The sequence below is a fragment of the Falco biarmicus genome, chromosome 12, assembly GCF_023638135.1.
Source record: "Falco biarmicus isolate bFalBia1 chromosome 12, bFalBia1.pri, whole genome shotgun sequence".
NCBI classification, from domain to species: domain Eukaryota; kingdom Metazoa; phylum Chordata; class Aves; order Falconiformes; family Falconidae; genus Falco; species Falco biarmicus.
The window spans coordinates 10,226,921-10,248,347 of NC_079299.1; the positions used below are offsets into that span (position 1 = coordinate 10,226,921).

The 21,427-nt window shown below is 37.8% G+C and overlaps 1 protein-coding gene across 1 annotated transcript in view; it reads left to right on the forward strand.

Annotated features, from left to right (window-relative positions):
* The window catches only part of USH2A (usherin), a 390,408-nt gene that overhangs the window by 289,106 nt on the left and 79,875 nt on the right, over window positions 1-21,427 (forward strand). The window contains exons 47-52 of the mRNA XM_056357449.1: window positions 1,072-1,270; window positions 9,227-9,395; window positions 12,396-12,617; window positions 17,925-18,148; window positions 20,538-20,748; window positions 21,149-21,346. Of these exons, the coding sequence (XP_056213424.1) occupies window positions 1,072-1,270; window positions 9,227-9,395; window positions 12,396-12,617; window positions 17,925-18,148; window positions 20,538-20,748; window positions 21,149-21,346 (1,223 nt within the window). The remainder of the gene's footprint in view (window positions 1-1,071; window positions 1,271-9,226; window positions 9,396-12,395; window positions 12,618-17,924; window positions 18,149-20,537; window positions 20,749-21,148; window positions 21,347-21,427) is intronic.

Genomic DNA, 21,427 nt, shown 5'->3' on the forward strand with positions numbered 1-21,427 from the left:
TCCTGAGTGATTATGCAAGAAATTATGTTTTCATTTGGAATACCAATGTAAAATGTGTACGCTATAAAAGCCAGAGCAAATTCTGTTTCAAATGTCCCTTGTGGCATATTTTTTTTTTCAATTGCAATATTAAGTGAGATTTTGGAGCCAATAGCTGCACGTTTTTAGTAATGACATGCATTCTACAGTTTAACATGATTTTTCCCTCAAGATACTTTCCTCCTCAAATGGATGATGGTCTGATAGGAAACCTGAAATCAACAACAGGCTTTTGTTTTAGTCATCTGTGGGCTGCTACAGTCACACTTTTGTGCTCAGAGTTGGAAGTCTTGAGTCTTACTTGTAATAAAACCATTTTTTTTACTTCTAATTTTATGTCAAGGAAAATACTTAAGCACAAAAGAGAACTAGTGCTTAATGATGCTGTGATGAGTTCTTTTAATTCTGAGCAGAATAATACATTTCAAAGCAACATACATTTTTTGTATAATGTTTTTGAAAACAAAGAAAACTCAAGTTGAATACAAATCTGTTCTAAATGGTAACTGAGCACAATGTGAGTAAGCTGCACTGCTCACAGTTCAGAGATTCGTCTTTTGCCCCCCAGCTGCCCATCCTTTACCAGGTTCCTGTCTCAGAATGGAACAGTCACACCAGCTCTGACAATAGGTCATGTACGCCTTCGCTGTAGCACCAGAAAGGCATGCTCAGTCCTTTCTCCTACCACTGAAATGAGTAAAATGCTAGAAAGTTTATTACACATAAGTTTCCCGAACAATGAATGAGGTGTCTTTTAAAAAGCAACCTTAAGAACTTCAATTGCACGTGTGATTTATTTTCCCAAAGTATTAGCACATATTGACACTTTCTTCAAACTTTTACACCTTTTGGTTATTAAAGCAGCTGTGAAATTCACCGATTGGAAGAAATTTTGGATACTTCAAAATATTTTACTGCATGTGAACTAGTGAACAATAGTACCAATGTATGCTAATCCTTTAATGTAAGTATCCATAGAAGCATAAATACTTTCAATAGTTTAATGGATGTTAATTTTCTGCTTTTTTGTAGATCTCTTCAGATCAACTGGGCATCACCAGGGCAGCCAAATGGTATCATCCTGGGATATGAACTCTTACGTAAGGGGTGGCAGAGGTGTACCCCATCAAAGGCTCCTAGAAGCAGCAAAAGTAATAGAATGTGCATCTCATTAGAATGTAAAAAGCACGAAAATACCTGTGGAGAAGCATGTTATCATCCAGAATTAAAGGTACATGTATAATATTTTTAAGTTAGCAATGCAATAAAAAAAGTATACTTTTAGGAATAAGTGTGTAAACAAAACCTCTTTAGTTATCAGAGAAAGGGAAGGGTTCTACTTCTTTTGACATTGTAAAACCAAGGCTCTGTTATGTATCTTGAAACTTTAAGATCAAATATGGATGTTTGAGCTCAGTACAGGGATAGCTGTGCAAAATTCTCGAGCGGTGTATGTGAGTCAGCGGATGACAAAGTGATTCTGTTGTCTTAAGTCTGTGATTGTTGGCTTTATTTCTCCTTTCAGGATAAATGAATTGGTGAACATTTATGAATGTGTCTTGCATTTACACTTTGATGCAGAGCAATAGCGCAGTTCTGAAGTGAATCCCCAGATTGTTTTCATTTACTGGATGTTGGTTCGGGGTAGAAGTGATTTTAATACATGAAGGCTAAATCCCTGGCACAGGAAGGGAAGCCAGAACCTGTAGGATCCCAACCACTCCATGGACCACGTCACTTCACAAGCACACATCTGAAGTTTCTTCCCTTCAGAAACCCTCAGAAAGCTTTGCTCCACGTGCATAGTGTAGGTGTTCATTCCAAGGAACCAGGCTGTACCCGATTCAAAGTAAATCTCGCAAGCCACATGTAATGGAAGTTTGAAGAATCTCAGTACCAGATGGATATATATGTATATAGATCTCTGTATGTATATTTGCATCCCACTTGGAACAACCAGTTTTGCTCAGTTGCATGCCCTAGACCACACATTGTAAACTACCAGAGAGAATTCTTTGTCAGCTCAGGTATTCAGGTATCTGTGGAGCACATCGTCAGTTCCTATGGCTCCTTTGGCACAAAGCCATCGCATGGGACCATTTAAAGGCCACAGGAAATTTTCTATGTGTGTGCAGAATTTCAAAAATCCCAGTAAAACTATAAACCTCCTCTCTATGCAAGGAATCATTCCTCAAAGCCTCATGGCAAATAGTGGTTATTAACATGATTTGCTGGGTTTTTTTCTCCTCTCTTAAATTCTTCCTTGGCTAAATGCTTAATGACCAGATTCAGCAGTACAGAAAATCTATTTAGATTCAGCTACAAGTGGGTGGCTGTTACATGACAATGATGAGCAGCTCTGAGTAGGATCCATTGTGATTTGTCAGATGATTTTTAAATTACGGCTATTTTCAGGTTAATCTTCATATGAGTTCCTGTTTAGGAGTAGAATCAATAGCATAGCGGGAGTCTGTAATGGTTTTTATTGACAAATGAGATAGAAAACTCTTAGTTTGAAAGTAAGATTTAATGTAATGAAATAGTGTCCCTATTTGTCAAAGGCATCATCACATGTTCCATGACTAAAGCAAACAATATGTATTCACAAGTTTCCCTGTCAGACAAGACAGTAATTAAGGGAGTGAGTTATTTGAGGGGTTCAAACCAAAATATAAATTATTCCAGCCAACACAGCTTTAGCTTTTGAGTTCCCTTGAATGCAATACTATGCTAAACATATGTTTTCCTGAAATCTTGCAAATTAATTATGGGCAGTCCTTTGTATTAAAAGGTAGATGTACTTATTTCAGGGGTTTGGCATGGTAGACTTTTTAATAGATCTTGGCATGTGTATGAGTTAAATTTATATTATATTAATTTCATAAGTTTTCGCCTCCATTATTATTTTTCCAGCCTTTGTGCATTTATGGTAACTTTGAGCTTGGAGACTGTCCATTTCCTTTTATAGCTTCCTGACTTTGTAATTTTTTCTAATTAATTTTACATTATTTTTTTATAATAGTCTCTCTGTATTCTCGGAGATTGCGGTTAGGAGTGGGTGCTATTTGATAAGTAATGGATATAGAATAAATGACTGGAAGGTCCACAGGAAACTGAAGCACTCATACATAAAATGACATGGGAGTAATTTTTGTGGGTGAATTGATTAAAATTCCCCTCCCAATGCTTTGCTTGGTTTGCTGTGTGTATCCACACTAGACATCCAAAATGTCTGTAAGAGATATCTACAGAGCCCCTGGCGCATCCACGTTTCTCTTAGTCTGCGACAGGGACAGCGTAAGACACTTTTCTATATTTTTTTTCTAGAATTTTCTAGAATTCACTGGCAGTCTATGCCAGCTATAACGCTGAAGCATTATGCTAGTGTATGTGGTCCTCTGATCTGTCAGTCTGCTGGACAGCAGCAAAGGACAGCAACACTGGCCAGCATACACTTTTTCTGAAAAACAAGCCTGTTGTCACAGTGCCAGCTGCTGTTCGCCATACATTAATTGTACAGCCAAACATGAAGAGGTGCCACTGAGAATTAAATACAGAGCAGCTTAAGTAATGTTCAGATCCAGTATAATAAACAAGTTTTTTTTCTTCATTTGTTGACAGACTGGTCAGTAAAGCAGGCAGATTGTATATATGTAGTTCTGATAGACAAATAGGTTGTGGAGTTCTCGCTTTTGCTCAGGTCATTTATTGCACCTTGTATACAAGACATAATGGGTCTAATTTCCCTCTTGCACTTTTGTTGAATCCAGGAGTATAAATTGAGAGGAAAATGATGCCATTTATACAAAAATAATTTGAAGATAAGTCTTGGGTTATTCATTAATATTTCCCTATGGATTTATGGGCTACATTTGGCATCATTGGCTTGCTATTGTAAGGCACTGCAGAAAGAGAGGGATATGTTATGATTTCTTATCTGCATAAGAGATCGCCCAAATATAATACACTCCATCCATAGGAACCAAAGTGTTTCAGTAATAGGAATACAAAAGTGTGTTTTTAGGGGGCAGCAGAGCAGGATGCAGTGATGCCAGATAACTTTGGCTGAGCGGGGTCCAGCCAAGGCAGCGCAGTTATAGCAGAACGGCAGCGCTGAGTAGCCTGGCGCAGGGTTGCACCGGTACGTGCGCGCTGCGCTTGGGATCCGGGGTAGCAGCTCTGCACAGCACTGTGCTGTGTAAATAAACCAGCTTGCTCAGAGCTGTCTTGGTAATCTCTAAAAGAGCAAATGACCTTTTCACTACAAGGGGCGTGTACATGCACATTCATGGGCTCATGTAGGCCTGATATTAAGCCTAATGTAAACCAAACAAGATTCCTGCTATCCTAAATAATCAGATCCTTACTTATTTCTAGTTGTTATCTGGTTTTCTGCTTTGATGTTAGAAATCTTTGTTGTTTTAACCAAAGCCAACACAGTGCTGTGCCTGGTATCCTTGCCTTGGTGTTTGTAATCAGACTTGGATGGATTTATAATTCTAGAGTGCAGAAAGAATTTAGAAAGGTTTTTTGTGTATAGTTTTGCATAAAAAGCTGAGAATGCACTCTCATGATGCATTTTGTCAGCTGCCAGGAGGGTCCTTATGTCCTGTGTACCTTTTACAGTAACAGAGCTGTGCTGCTTGGGTGTTTCCAAGCTGCCAAAACTGACAGTCTTTTCCTAGCTGTTTTCAGTAAGGTGTGAGCCATAACTCTGCCCATATTTGAAATCTCAAAACAGACATCAGCTCACAGAGCACATATCACAAGTTCTCAGGCATGTACTTCACTTAACAAGGGAACATGCCCTAGCTTCGCCCACCAGGAAGCACAATCTCAGTGCTGATGGGGAAGGCATTCCTGTATTATGGATGCTACCAAACTGTCCTTCTGTTGTTACTGGCATCCTGAGGTGAACACTGAAAATAATGAAACAGGTACAGTAAAAGTGTAATTAACATAGCGACATAAAGGCTAATAATTTCTGTACACAATGGATCGTGAGTATGAACAGCTAAAAGGGTCCTGACTGAAGGTGTTAATACAGCTTCAGCACTTTTTATTTTCAGTAGCAACAAGCTGTATAAATCTGCAGTTAATGAACTAATCAAATATAACTCTGACATTACTAGGAAATACAGGCTTACCCCTTTACTCATTGTAATTAACGTGTGCCATTTGTTAAAAACACCAGCAGGACTCTTCTTTTTAAGGACAGGAGGAGCAAAACGGTGGCTTGATAGCTAGCCTCAAAGGCATGTTTTCAGGAGTGAAAACTAACACATCTTGACACTGGTGAAGGATATTCCATCAATATTTATGTAAAATCTACTATTAATGCTAGCAATATTGTGCAAATTCTTTTCAAGTACTTTCAGGCTTAGAGAACCTTTAAAAAGATAACACATCGTGTCTAGTATGTGTTGTAACACACCTGAAAGACAGGAAATGAAACTCATCTTAGTAAGATAATATATAGTGATTTGTAAGAGAATAACAATAATTTCTGCTACGGGTTTTAGATCTAAGGCTATACCGATTACCAAAAGAGAACAGCAGTTTGAGAAAAGAAATGGGTGAGTAAGTATACTTGGCAAAAAAAGGTGTGTATATAGATTCAAAGATAATTTAAGTAAAAAAGAATGAGCCTTGCTAATTTAAAATATTCCCTCTCACATGAGAACATGATGGGTCAATCATTACTCTGGTGTTTGCTCCACAGGCAGAAATTTTTAATGAACTCCTGTAGCTAATAGGAATTCCTTAGAGTGTTTTGTGAATTGCTATTTCACAAAGTGGCTCTGGCAGGAAGCGTTTGACAAGAAGGATAAACATGGCTGCCTAGCACATCTGTTTATTTGAGCAAATCAGTCCTAGCTCAACTGGCATGTGTCCATAAGGCCAGATAATATCCTTCAGTAAAGTCTTCAGCAAGCAGTGGGATCAAGGATGACACAACTTTAATTAAAAGAGAGTTGCATAGAGAAGTTTGGAGTATTTTTTAAAGTTTTGAAAATATTGTGTAATCCTGCCTGCCAGGTTTGATGTCTGGTTACTCTGTGCTAGTGTCGTGGCTGACCAGGCCTTTCCCAGGTATCACAATAAGCCTTTCTTCACACCCAGCCCTTCCCAATCTCTGTGCTCCTGGACCAAGCCTCTCTGTGGGCTTGGATGGAAGGATAACTACAGGATTGATTTGTGAGTCTACCAATATTTTTAAGGGCTCCCATGACAGCTAAGGATGAACGTCTTGTATCATCTCCGTACGCAGTAAGGATCTTCTGGTCAGCCCTCTGTATGAGGGTGAGATCTCCGACCTGCCTAAAACGTTGGTGTCACTGCATCTGATCGCTCTGAGGCTTCTACTTGCATGTACATAGTAACAACATCCAGTTGGGGCTGTCACTTTTAGATCTAAGAGGATGAGATAATAATAACCTTTTGCCACTATAACTTTCAATCCATCTGCTTTTCTTCTTTGTCTATGACATAATTTTAGCATTACTTGAATGCATTTTATTTTATGGGTTGATAATGCGGAATCTTTGGGCTGCATATCAATGCAAATAGAAACGAACTATCTTTAGAGGACTGCCAAAAAAGTGTTATTTAACAATTTACAGCTGACTGCAGAGGATTTTATGGCACTACATAATAATAGCACCAACTATATCAATCAGTAATGCCATATGAGGGGTTGAATGTGCTTTAGAGCTGACTGGACCACATTTCGGAAACCGCCTATAGGGTATTGAGAAATACTGAGGATCCTAAATAATTTTTAACAAGGAAAAGTAGCTGCTGAAACCATTGTAACATAGCTGAGTGTTCAGCTGAGAATTTTTTGAGGGAATTCCGGAGGAAAAGGGGAGACACCAGTGACAACGTCCCAAGCAGAATGCTTTAGAGTTGGTACTAACAAGGCCCTCCCGGTGTCTGTGTGACGTACGTGGAGCAGCTGCTTCTGCTGCAGTTTCACCAGAGAAGGGGCGTTTCTTCAAACTGGAAACATTGCACAGAAAGTGAAATGGCTGCTCAAGCATTTGAGCCTGGACGATGCCAAAGGTGTGCAACTTTCTGTATCTGGAAGATGGTAAGACTGTGTTCAGGTGAAATTTGGGTGGTGTGCATCAACAAAAAGGAGGAAATGGTATAGGGATGACAAATGAAATCCATGAAAAGAAGATGACAAATTGGGCTAGACACATCACAGAGGAGGACACAAGAAGCACAAAAAAAGGGACCAAGAATGTGCAAGGAATATGTATTTGGCCTCCTTTCATGCAGTCTGGTACAGCATTTACTGGCTCTGGGTGTCTCAGGCTCAGGATGCAGTAAAAAGTGCGGGACAGAGGCCATTTTTTACAGGTGTCAAGAATTGTTGCTAAATATGATCTATTCTGAGAACAGTGGCAGAACAGTACTCAATTCGGTGTTTTTAAGAATGCTTTTAAATGACTTGGAAATACAGAGAGACCAGCTAATCTTCTAGGTTGCTTTGAAGCCAATTGTATATGAAGAAAAACAGCCTGGAGTGCATGCCAGTCATAAAAAAATATCCAAAAGATAGGAAGCAGAGAAGAGGTGTAAAGCAGAGTTTTATTTGACATCTTAACTAATGATCTGGAAGAAAGAACAGTAGGTTAATTAAATTCATAGATTGGATTATATTACCAGTGACAAGGTGGACAGCAAAATAATATAATAGGACCTACAGAGACTCAAAATTCCTGAAGAGAAAATGACAAAATTCAACTATGCTGGTAGTCTAAAACAGATGCTGAATAAGAAAGTGTACTGGAAAAACAGAAAACTGTGTGACAATTCAAAGCATTTAAGGTCATAAAAACTCAAAATATAATAAGGAAACAAGAACACCTTCTGCCCTACCTCATGTTAATTTTTGGTTACGCATGTTTATGTATTGCAGATTGTAACTTCAGAACCTAACCTAATACTCCCAAGGATGATTGAGTAAAAACAATTTGAAAGTGAACAAAACAAAGCATCATCTTTCTGAAATCAAAAATATTTTTTTCATGACTTAAGAAAAGTAATAATATTTTTATGTATGTATATATTTGTGTAAAAATTTTTATATACAGATTTAATACAAATTACATGTTCTGAGCCTTTTAATACCCATTTCTTTAAAGTTTTCTGTTAGCTAGTAATTAAAGTACCTAGGTAAACAAAAGAACCTTCTAGAGGAACACTTTCTTTCTTTGCTGTTAAGATAACCTGATAGAGAATGTTGTTAAAGTCAGGGGTGGAAGTGGTCCATGTCAAAGGAAAACAAAGGAGCAGCTTTGCCCTGAGATGTGTGCTGTACTGCCAACTGCGTTTTCTGTCTGGCTGTAAGAGGCATCCTTCTGGCTAATACCAGCTGCACTGACTCTATGTTCTGAGCTTACAATTTTTACAATGATTCTACTGACTGTTCTATATGATTTGTTGTGTATACAGTGTGCCACTCCATCGACACAGGAGTAAGTGTATAAATAATTATTTGATTGTTCAAGCGTATAATTTTCTCGACAGCACCTAGAAAGAAGTCCACAGTAGAAAGGCCTTTTCAAAATTCATTTCCGTGTAAATTTTATTTTGAAAAAAAACTCCTTATATAAATACTATTCTCTTGAGATCACAGTGTCTGAAGAACTGTGGTCATAAATAAGTGATCATGTGCTATAAGAAGAAAATTCCACTTATTTTTATGTGAAGGAAAACCCAAGAGCTCATATTGGGAAATACTGGGGTTTAGTTTTAAGGGTTTCAGATGACATGTTTCATCATAAATGAATAAATAAATAAATAAGAATTTGGGAGAAAAGAAAAGATGGTAGATTATATCTACGTATTGCAATCTACTCCACATTGAGAGATTCAAAGAGCCTGCAAGGTATATGAAGATTATTCATATTAATGGACTATTTTATTAAGGTGCAGTATGATCAAAGGCCACAAAATAGCAGCATTCTGTCAGATACACAGTAGTTTATTGAAGTCTGATAATGCTGGAGGGCAAACGATTTTAGCCAAGTTACATTTTATTTGACTGCAGTCATATTAGTATCCATGCTAGGATGTGCTGTACACATTTTCATATACGTTGTTTTGCCAGAGAACACATTATGTTCTGTTTAACAGATATTGCCTTACTGATTTTTTTTTTAACTACTTCTAGGTATGTTGTAATGGGATTCTGCACGACAATAAACCTGGCTTCCAATGCTGCGAGGACAAGTACATTCCATTTATTCTTAATTCACCAGGTGTTTGCTGTGGTGGTCAGATACATGCTGTGCAACCAAAACATCAGTGCTGTGGTGGTTATTACACTAGGGTATTAGTAGGTAAGAGACAACTCCTTTCCACTGCTTCAAAGAAACAAACCAACCAAGTTTATATAGCTGTTAAACCAAGGAGAATGAAAACATAGCAATAAACGAGGGATTTATCAAGATTTCTAGGTGTCGTCAAGGCTTCTGTTCAGTGGCACAAACAATGAGAATTGCACTGACTTTGTCTTCTAAACACAGTTCTGTGTTTATACAAGAAAGGCTTAATTGATGAAACCTGATGATTGGGTCATTTCCCAGAGAACTAATTTATGCCAAACTATACTTAATTGCAGTAAGTGCTGCATAATGGGGAGGGCAGTTCTGCTTAATAGGAACACCATCAGGAAATTTAGTGGTGTGGTTTAGTTCTCTGCTTGACTTGACCCCATGTGATTTTTCCCTAGCCATGTCTTTTGTGGAACAATTTTTAGCATTTGGGGTGGATTTTATGGATTACGTCACTTTTACTTGTTTCTCCATTGTCTACTTTTTGTTTCTACCAAAGTTAGAGATCAAAGTACACATCTCACGTATATTATGTTTGCTGGAAATTTATCCTTTTCTTAAGGATGATCATACTCTAATTCTCAGAACTGCTTGGGAAGTTTGCCAAAACTGTGCTTCTGTCTATTGTCCAGAGTTTGGTTTTCCAGGTTGTTGGTGGGTTTTTGACAGGGAGAGGGGAGGAAAAGGGGGAGGAGAGCCCTTTCAGGGGGCAGCGTTCAGAGCATATATCTCTTTGTAGGCAATTGTCAGGTCAGGAGCTAAAATGCTTCCATTACTCATGAGCTGGCACACATTCCCTAGGCTCAGAAATGCTTGAATTTTTGCCAACACATTCAGCATATCCCAAGTTCTGATCCTTTGAAAAGTAATTCATATATCACAATGTTAGAATGCTTTCCATGATGTCATCAGAAAAATGCTATCACATGGAAGGACCAGAGAAGAGTATTTTGCTGGCCTCATTAATCTCAATGTGCTGAAATGGAGAGATTATACTGTGACCTCTGTCCCCATCCAGTGGTCTATGTTAACTAGCTTAATGTTGTTTACATCAAGGAAGAAAAGCACAGTGAAACAAATTCTTATGTCTGAAAGTAGTTCTTGTTCAGTCAGCAGTCCATAAGCATGAAACGGTAAATGTTTGAACATGTTTTTTCTTTCAAAGTATACTTGCTGCATTCTCTTTTCCCGTACTCTAAAGGGCAGCAACATGAACAATGTTGGTCACTTTTTTCTTTTTTATTTTTATAAATATGCTAATAACCTCAAGCTAAATGTTAATGTGGGTCACTCTTTGATAAGGATAACAATTAACTGGTAAGACTGCTTGGTTGTTTTCAGAGAGAGAACGTTTTTGAGCCCAGCTTGGAATGGATCCCATTTTGAGAGGTTAATGAGAAGGTTACTGATCCTTTGTGTCTTATGTCTAATAGTTTTTAAAAAAAAAACCAGTTTTATTTCCAATAGATGTAAGCTACATTCTGTGTTTTAATACTTTCTCTGTGTAGCAACTAAATTAGATCCCGAGGAATGCAGGAAAATATGATGAAGTATCTAAACAGGTTATATCTATTATACTCTAAAAATTTGTTCTCATCTTTTTCTGTTTATTATTGACTTTATTTGATAAAGTTATTTATACAGGAAACACTCTAAGCATACATATTTCCCAGATGTTGTTTGGCCAGCTTGATAGCTCTAGATGTACTGAAGCACACTGGGCTGAAGGCATGAAGATTACAAATTAGGAAGGCAGGAATCGGTTACCGAAACAGTAGTGCACAAAGAATTGGAAACATCCATCCCAGAACTAAGATGGGAGGAGAAATTCTTAAAGCAGAGTGAAACAAATAATGCTACTACCACCCAGGCACCTCTGTGGCAAGGAATGTAGGGGGAAAGGAAAGCAGTGTTCTCCCTCATCTGTTACTATCTCATTACATGTTTATTTCTGACAAAAACTGTGTTGGGTTTAGGGCTCTTTGTCTGTAATTCTCAATTTTTCAGAGGAAAAGGACTTGAGATATTATTTGCAAGGAGAAAAATGAGTTTTAAAAATCAAAACACGTTTCTTTTATTAAAAATCAGAAATCCAAATACTTTAATCACCTCTATTACCCGTCTTCAATATCAGAAAAAAACCTCCCAAATGACATTTGAGCCACAGAAAACATTACAACACAGAAAGACAATACAAAAGTGTTCCTTTCAGAACACTGGACCAGATCAAGTGCAGACACTAATGAATGAAAATTATTGCCATATACCATAATTTTTATATCTTATATAGCAGTATCTACTCCTTTCACAGCACGGTTTAGCCCAGCCCAGCCCACCACCATAGCATCTGGCTCATGGGCAGTCTTATCTTTAGGCCTTTTCTTGCAAAAAGTGGTGCTTTTGCTTAAGTAGCAGCCAAGCCCACTGATTGTGATTTATTGTGTGGTATTTAATTTTTAAAGTGACTTTAATCCTTAAATTCTTTGGGAGATGAAGTCCTGAGTGACACTGGAAAACTCTTCAACCAATGTGAATTAGTCCTTCAAAACAAGTCTAGAATTATTTTGGAGGAGACATGGAAATTTTTTGCTGAGAATAAGTAGGCTGACTTCTGTTAATCATAGCAAGAACAAACTCTCTTTACTGTGTAGCTGCTTCTACTTAAAGGTTTTCAGCTGTATAATTATTACATTTACAGAAATAATTTTGGTTGCTTTTCTCAGTTTGTCTGTGCCACGCTTGCATTTTGATATCTTACGGAATCTTGGCCCTGAATTCATAAATGCATGTGTGTTTAATTATTACAAATGAACATACTTTTATAGCATTCTAAAGTACCAAGTGATTCCATGCTTGCATGTGGAACGTTTTGTACATGAAGCTGCTAGTGTGTGAACCCAGACTGGTTGCTAGCAGATCATAGAGTCATTTAGGTTGGAAAGGACCTTTAAGATCATCAAGAGCTAAAAATGCATGAAATCTTTAATTGTATTCTTAAATTGACAGGAGAAGTATGTTGCCCTAACGAAGAGCAAAACAGAGTTTCAGTTGGAATTGGCGACTCTTGCTGCCAGGGAATTCCTTTCTCCACATCAGGCGATCAAATCTGCTGTGGTGGATCCCTCCACGACAGTTTCAATCAGCAGTGCTGTGGTGGAGAAGTCGTAAGCGCAGACTTAATCTGTTGTGGTGATGAAGAAGAAGGGACTGCACACAGACCTCTCACAGGTAAAGGATAAGTTTTCAAAAAAAAAAGTGTCTTCATCTTTTTAAATCTCGTGGGATACTAACCATTCGGCAGCGACACATTCAGCTTTAAGGTGTGTATGCCAATTTGTTAAAATGATGTTGCACTTTACTCACCTGTTCTGATAGACTGCAGAATGGTGAGCTTTCAATAACCCTTCCTTTTTACCTTTGCCCCAAAGCTGCGGGGATAGGAGACAACAGAAAATTCAAAAGGAGTGCATGATCCTTTATTATACCAGTCAGGAAACAGGACCGCTCCCCTTTCAATGAGTAGAGCGGAGGTTAGACTTGGCCACCTTGTGCTCCCATGCATCCCAGTGCAGGGATTTTCCATTTGCTGTGGGGATGTGGGGTTAGTCACCTAGAAATTGAAGATTATGCTGCTATCTGCTTGGTGGTCTACGTCCTTCACTTGTGCATCTACACAGGGGTAAACCTGCTGCAGTTTAAAATTAACAAAACTCAATCCCCAGCACTAGTCACTTGTTCATCTGGCGTATCCCATCGATCCTTTGCACCCCATAGGAAATTACTCCACCACTCAGAGGTACAACCGGAACCCTACTTCCTCGTAAAGCATTCTGTGACTAGCTGCTGGCAGAGATTGGAGGTGTTATTACAAACCCTATTCAGGTATTTTCACGTGTCTTTTCTTTCCACAGTTATTAGACAAATTATATACCATCAGCCTTAGGCTTTCCCAGCCTCACAAAAAGACTTCAGAAACAATTGCAGTCTCAAAGGGGAGCCTGGTTTCAAAACACAGAAATAATGAAGGTTTAGTACCCAGTTCTGCTTGGTGTACAGAGATGAGTGATGCAGTGCTTTCACCATATGTGTGCCAGTTTTGAGCCTCTAGTTGTGCAACTAAGGACCTTAATATATAACTCAGAATGCAGACCTGAAGGCTGAACTCCTCCTTCCCAACAAAATGAGCTCTATCTTCAGTTTATTTTTCATATTCACTGGATCCCTCAGCCACTGTGGTACTAGGAGTACCCTATGTCTGCGTTGACTGTCAGGAAGGGCTAAGCAGAAGAGACATTGCAATGCTTTCTGTGGTTTCTGTGCTGTCCTGCCCTTCCAGTGGTGAGTCATAGCGTGTATGCTGTGAACAGCACCGCTTGCAGGATTTTAGCTCCCCCTCACCGTGATCACTAATTGTGCCTGATCTACAGCATCTATGCAGGGCTCACAACACCAGCTCTGAAAAAGGCCCTCTTGCATAGCCGTGCATTGTGTGGCTCCTACAAGACGGGGCTGGCTCATAAAACATCTCTTTATGTACTTTATTACTTAAACTCTTTTATTTGCCTGCAGGAGCCCTTTAACAAAATCACATTGAATTGACTTTCTCACACCAAATCAAATCTCCCTGGTCCCAGTTCAGTTGTCTTTGTCAATATGTATTTTATAAATGGAGTGAATTAACAGATGCTGTTGGAACAGAACTGCTGGGGTAGCGTTTATGTTTTTACTACTCTCTCTGGGCAGATGAGTTGTGTAGGAGTGTAATACAGGTATCTTGGGATGAAAGTTATGTTCTTCATTTCAGTATATATGTATTCTTAACAGTTTTTTTCCTTAAATATATATATTTAAAAAACCTTTATACCCATCTTTTTAAAATGTGGTTAGCCTATAGCGCTCTATCATTTACACCATTTTTCTTGAGAATGGGTCTGAATGACATTTTTTTGGCTGTTAAAAAAGAAAACAGTGGCTTTTTCATCACTCACAGGTTTTCTGTGAGGACTTTATGCTGCAAGCCAGCATACAGCTGAACACAAATACAGGTTTGAAAGATGAATTAGCACCATAGTTGAAAAGAGAATCATATTCTTTTGCATTAAGCATAGAATAGATTGTGGTTTCTTATCATATCATATACATCATGCTCAATAGGTTTTTGCTTAATTTCTTGGAGTAATTCAGCCTTGCTAAATAATGAAAATGCACAAGCCAGGCACAAGAATCTACCTGTTCCCTATCCCTATTATTATGATTCTAATGGAAAAAATGCTCTCACATAAAAACATAATTTACTTATCATTGGCAAATGGAGACGTAGAATTTTGCAAGAATATGGTAATTGGAAAGCTGATCTCATTGTCTGGAAGGGGAAGAGGTAACATGAGTGGCTTTATGCAAAAGCTGAAATGCTTCTGAAGCTCTGTTTTGTAGTCGGCAATGAATGCTATGGTTTAAAGATATGACAACAATTTAAAGCTTTTGTTTGGGAGTTTTAGTTCCTTGAAAAAAATCAGACAAGAAAAACATGACAACGAAAGGTGCAGGTGTTGTGCACAGCCTTACTGTTGCATGACCAGTTTGTAAGCAGCATGCTTCTGCAGAATCTAGACCCAGGTTCACACTGAATATTGGTTTAAGGGGATGAATCATAGAACCTTTTCATTTGCCATTCTATACCTTTTTCGGAGAGTCTGTCCTACAAAAAGAGCTGTTGTGCCCATCTCACATTAATCTTTTTGTTACTGTTGGTTTTGCTTAATTTCTATTTTCTTTGGTTTTATTTTTCACCCCGTGTTGGCCTTATTTAGTGGGGTGACCATAGAGACATCTACTGGCAAAGCCTGGCAGTGATGCCATTGCACACACGCGTCCTGAGCCCCACTGCTGCAGTGTGATTATCCAAAGTTGACTATTTCTGGCTATAGAGGATAATGTCAGCTAAAACCACTCTTGGATTTTGTCTTTTGAAAAAACAAACCAAACCAACCAACCAACCAACCAACCAAAAAAAAAGCAGAAATAAAGAAAGAAAATACCAAAAGCTAGTAAAATGCCACTATACTGACTTCCCAGACTCATGAAAGATGATGCTTTGTACTGTTGTGGTTCCTGATCTGTAATAGTTGCAATACCCACATGTAAGCCAAGGATTTTTGGAGTAGTTTGCAATGTACACTGGCTCTGTATTTTGTTGATCCTCTATTCTGGCTCCAAAGGCTAAGCCTTTTAATACTCATTTTTCCCTTTTGAAAGCATTGGTTTTGCAGCTTTACTACATTAGTAATTCATCACTCGGCTATGTTTGTAAATTTTTTCAGTTGCTGGGGATGAACATGAAATAATTGTTGACAGAAATCACTGTTAGCAGGAAGTGTCTTTTCCAGCCCGTGGATTTTCTTTTTGCTGTAATGCATTATGTGGCTATGAAACATAAATACATAAAGTATGACACACACATTCCAGTTGATTTACAAACAAATAGTTTGTATTTTGGTATTTTGCTGAATTCAGCAAAAGATTATAGGAATTTCTGGACCCTTAAGCAATTGAAGAAAGTGATTTTTAGAAGGCAAATCAATCCATCAATATTACATGGTCCTATTTTGTTTTTCTTGGAGCATATTTAAAATTGTACATTTGAGGTGTCAAGGTTCAGGAGTCAAGTGCTACATGTGATAAATTAAGCAAAGGTCAGAGGCTATGCAATGCAGTTTCAGAAGATTGTCTACCTCTGCCTTTGCAGCTCATTCATGCTGAAGTGATGCACTATGGGAATTACTACCAAACTCTGCTCTGCAACATCTGCTCTCCCTAAGTGAGTTAGTGCACGTCAGACATCTTTATGTCAGAATATTGCAGTGATGGATGCAGTCTTCAGAAAATGCTGCATAAAAATCTGGTGTGCCGTTCTGGCCATTAAGTGAAATTACTATTTAAATTAATGGCGCTGTCACAGTTTATCTGTGCAAAGAATGAACGCTGATTAGGGTATTAAGTAATTAGCAATTTATCACACTGGAACAAGGTTGATAATAATTAAAGAAGTAATGGTTTACCAAAGAAACTAGAAAGGGAGTCACTTCTTGTTATGTGAGTGAAATCTTGGCTGAAAAATTTAATTCAGTTAAACAAAGATGAGGTTCGCAGTGAAAGAATATAGCCTTGTTTGTTTCAGTAGAAAAGCAGTTCATTATCAAAATTTTAGTTTGCCTGTCAAAAGTCCCTTGGGGCTGTCTGAGTTGCTTATTAGTATTGAATTGAGTCATTTTCTGCATTAATTCTCTACTTAAAATTGGTAGAATCCTAGAACAATTTGGAAAAAGGGTGTGAACAGGAGGAAATATTTACCTCTTGGAGAGCTGGTGATCACAGTTTGATTGCTGTGAATAGAACCAGCCCTGAAAACGGGTAAAGTATGCAAGTAACGTCATTTGTAGTCATTCTGGTGATTGGAATGAAATGCTCTGAGTGCTTTAGCGGGATCGTACCCTTAAAGAGTAATTTTCAGTATGTATGACTTCCTAAGAGAGATTTGCTGCAATAAATGGCAGTGAGAAAAGTAGCCCCTTCTGCATGTGTTTTAAATGCCTACATACTACAGAAATTATGTCAGGTACAAATTACTTTGTAAGTGTAGAAAGTATATCACAGCCCTGGTTTTGTGTGTATCTTTCTAGATGAATTAGTAATAACATTTATTTCATTGTCAGTTATAAAGGTGTTTGTAGCATTTGGTTCAGAGTTAAAATTTACCCCTTTCTTTAAATGGTGTGAGGCTCAACACGAGTATTTTTCAGTTGCAGAATAATTCGTGTGTATATATGGACAATTACACTGGTTATGATGAGCTTTTAATTTTAAAATAAAATAATTTGAAATAGAAGAAAGACAGTGGAATTAATTTTGGCAGCTTATCAAATCCACTATAGAAATGCGTGTTATATTTAGATATTAACTTCCTAAAGAGTAATTCTCTGTGTTAGATGACTGAAGCATCACTGTGGGTATTTGGCAAGTCACCCCTTTAGTTTTACGTACCTAATATGAACCCCCACTTTAAAAACGTAATGTGAAACATTCTGGAATACTAAGATGCAGTTTTGGAAGACTGCCCATGTGAGGGGGCCATGAATGAGACCTGACTGGAGAGTACACGGAGCAGCTTTCTCAATTTCTACATTCTACAGGAAATTTTCATCAACAGTCTGGCTTCGACCTGCTATGCACGGTACCTTGGTATGGTATTTCATAGCAAAGGTTCTTACAAAGTTCAGCAGTGGTGTAGGTTGGTTCTAAGGGATCTCTGTTTATTCCTCTAATTCTTGATTATTTTCAATAGGTCTGGAAGTCAGGACACTTACTTCAGTCACCTCATGTTCGAATTTAATCTCACTTTAGCTAAATCTGGGAAATTCCAGATGCTGGTGGTTTTATGCCAAGCTAGATTGCATTCTGAGCTTTCTCCTTTCTTACCTATTTATTTATTTACTTACATTTCATATTCAGATATTTTTGTTTGTTTGTTCCTTTCAGGGATGTTCTGTTGTGGGCAGGAATACGTGAATGAGTCAGATACCATATGCTGCTCAGGTTCCAGTGGTGAGTCCCTAGCACATGTTAGAAAGAATGACCAAGTGCCAGTAAAATGCTGTGAGACTGAACTTATTCCAAGGAGCGAAGAATGCTGTAATGGAGTTGGATATAATCCTTTGAAATATGTTTGCTCTGACAAGATTTCAGCTGGAATGATGATGAAGGTAATTGATAGAAAATCTCTCGGTAGCTCTGATTTGACGATGGAAAGAGAAATACACTGTTCATAACTATTTTTCTAAAATAGGAATATAAAAACTCTTGTGTGCATTATTCATTTTCACATTACATCCATATTAATACCGAATGAGTTCACCATGATTGATGTTATTGCAATGAATTCTAAAGGAATTAATAATGATTAGCTGCCTCTGTGAAGTGTTGCCCAGCACTTCAGATTAGTACGGTGGCTAAAAGCTGGCATACTAACAAGACTGACATGTATAGCCAGTTCCTGTTCTGTGACCACTGTTCCTGGTGATGTTCCTTAAGTGGAAATTAAAATTAAAGTGGCCAGTTCTGAAGTATAAAAATGCTATTACATTTCAATTTAGGCAGGCAGTGTGACATAGATTCCCCAACTTCCTAAAGAAAATATAAATAAAAATAAAGCAATTGATATTTTCTTGATGGACTTAAACCTCATCCTGCAGAAAACCACTGGTAATCCTGGCATAAATTTCAGCGGTACTAGGATAGGTCCCTGTATAACTTTTAGCAACAATGAGGTTATTATATTTTTAGTGCCTTTTGTGCCTACTGAATTATATAGTTTTAATTTCATTCTGTTTTAATGTAAGAGTAAACCAAGCACCATAAAGGCTAATTCCGTATTTTCTAAGAGTGGCCAGTATCAGCAAGAGATGATGTGGCCAAACTTTCAAAGCTGCAAATTCTTGCAACTCCGGTTGAATTCAATATAAATCTTCAAGAATTAGCATCTTGGTGTTATATGTAAGCTGTAAAAATATTGTCAGCTGTTATTGCGATTTTTGTTTAAGAACATGAACATTTCAGAGGATGGTAATCCTGGTTTTATATACATATATTCTTTTATATAAAAGTATATTTATATTTCAAGAGAGGGAGAAAGTACATGAGAGAGAAAGAGGATTGGATATTGTCCATTCTACAATATGGAAATCATGTAGATATTGTGGAATTGTGGAATCACCAAAGTAAAAACAGACCCCATCCTGCCACATACAGGTGTTCCTGTATCCTTTGCATTCATCTGCTAAGTTAATACAGAAATATTTCTTCCGTCTTCTCCTTTTCATGTCAAGGTTTTCATGTAATTTCATTTTCAGGCTGAATAATTTTCTCCTAGAGAAAACCCAAGTTTTGTGATGAGTCAGCTACAGTTCCTCAATGCATTGTATTGGTTCCTACAAGGCAAAAAATGGCTGTGAATAGGTTAATGAATTCTGGTAGATAACATGCTAGATCTATGCCTTGGGTATAATGTGTAAACAAAGGAAGCACTTTGTATTTCATTTACCTGCGGTAAAAAAGAGATAGCAGTACTAGCTTTCTGTTATGTACAGATTTACTAACATTAAAAGCACTGATATTCTGCGACATATTCTGGAGCTACTTTTTCTGTAAATACAATCCATCTATATCCTACATCCTATATTGATATCTATCACACTGTAATGTTTGTGAAAGTGCCAGGTTTGGGAAATTAAATTCACTGAAGTTCGTAATCAGCTAATAAACTAATTTCAGAGGATGAATTATGGAAGCATTAGGTATAATGTTTGTTTTCCCTTCTAAGGTTTGTAGCCTGATGGACAGAAATATTTGTAGCAAATATTGCAGTACATTTCTTCCTGCAACAACCTATATTTTATGAGAATTATTGCTCTCTAGCTTATGGTTTGGCAAAAATATTATTTCATGAATTTTAATAGAAACTTGTGGAAGTTCAGTGTATATTTCTGTTTCTGTGAATTGTTCTTTATGGGTTAAACCTTACATCTGCGTCAACATTTGCAGAGGTCCTCTTATTGCAGTCAAACTGCTGTTCAGGAGTGATGTGATAGAGGACACGATTTATGTAGCCCATGGATAAGAGCTCTCAGCCTTGAAAGCTGCCAAGGAGTTGCGCAGAGCCCTCTGGTGTACTTGGCAAGCTGCGTGGGGCTGGGAATCTGCTACTGATTTGCCCCGGGGTATTGGTCTTTGCCAGAGCAGAATGTTCAAATTCTCAGGTAAAATCCCATTCTCATTTGATTCAAGACTCGTCTGTTTTCAAAACCCCAGCCATCTGGGCTTCCAGTGGTTAAAATTTGTGACTTTTTCATCCAAGGACCCTAACAACAACAAAAAAATATCTGTTTCTTTTAGAAAGGATTATAAAAGCATTAATGATCAAAGACGGCAGACAGGCCAAAGGCTGAAAGGATCTCCCATCGGCTAGAAATACCAATTTATTCAATGTGATTGCCTCATTTGTATGTTGCATAAAGAAAAAGAAATACTAATGGAAGCATTTGTAAAGAAAGGAAGATGTGGTAAAATTATTAAAAATGAATATGTATTCCTTAGGTACAAGAAGAATGCAAGGCGAATGTCCTTTGCCCTTTGTCTATGGTGGCAACAGCACATTGTGGAAAGTGTGACTTTGATCCTAGGCAGAATATCTGTGCATGGATAAAAGGTTCACAGAGTGCTACAGAAAAGGAGATAAAAGAACATGTGTGTCCAGCTGAAGAGGAGACTGTCTACACGGGAAGTCCAAAGCAGTATTCATTTACCGGTAAGGAAAAGTGACATATCAGATTGGTGATTTGCTGATGTATTTGATTCACTCTGGAGAAAAAGATGTCCTGGATGATATCATGTATTCTAATTAAATGTAAAGCAATTGTAGTGAAGTACCATTGTTTAAGAAGTAATCTGTGAATCAAGACCGAATCTTCAAAGAAATGAAATGAGTAGCAAGAAGTTCAGTGAATGCATAAGGCCTAAACTTGCTTTCGCAGAAGTTGATAGAATTATTGATATATCAGAAAATGTCCCAGACTAAAAGAACTTCCGTATCTACTTGTCTTTAAACACAGAAATAGTCCCATAGGCACAGGAAAAAAAACGTAAAACATTATTTTGTATTTTCGTAAGACTGAGATGATCCATACGTAACTTTTTTTTTTTTCTAGACCTGAACCTTGAACCTTTTATCACATATGAGTACAGGGTGGCTGCTTGGAATAGCTATGGAAGAGGCTTCAGTGAAATTAGCAGAGCTATCACTAAGCAAGATGTGCCACAGGGTGTGCGTCCACCAAAATGGGCCAAAGTGGATAATCGGGAAGATATGATACTTCTGAACTGGGAGGAACCACTTCAACCAAATGGTATTCACATATGTTAAAAGAAGAGTATGTTCAATCATTCAACTGACAGTCTTCCAAAAACCAAAACATTTCCTAATTGAT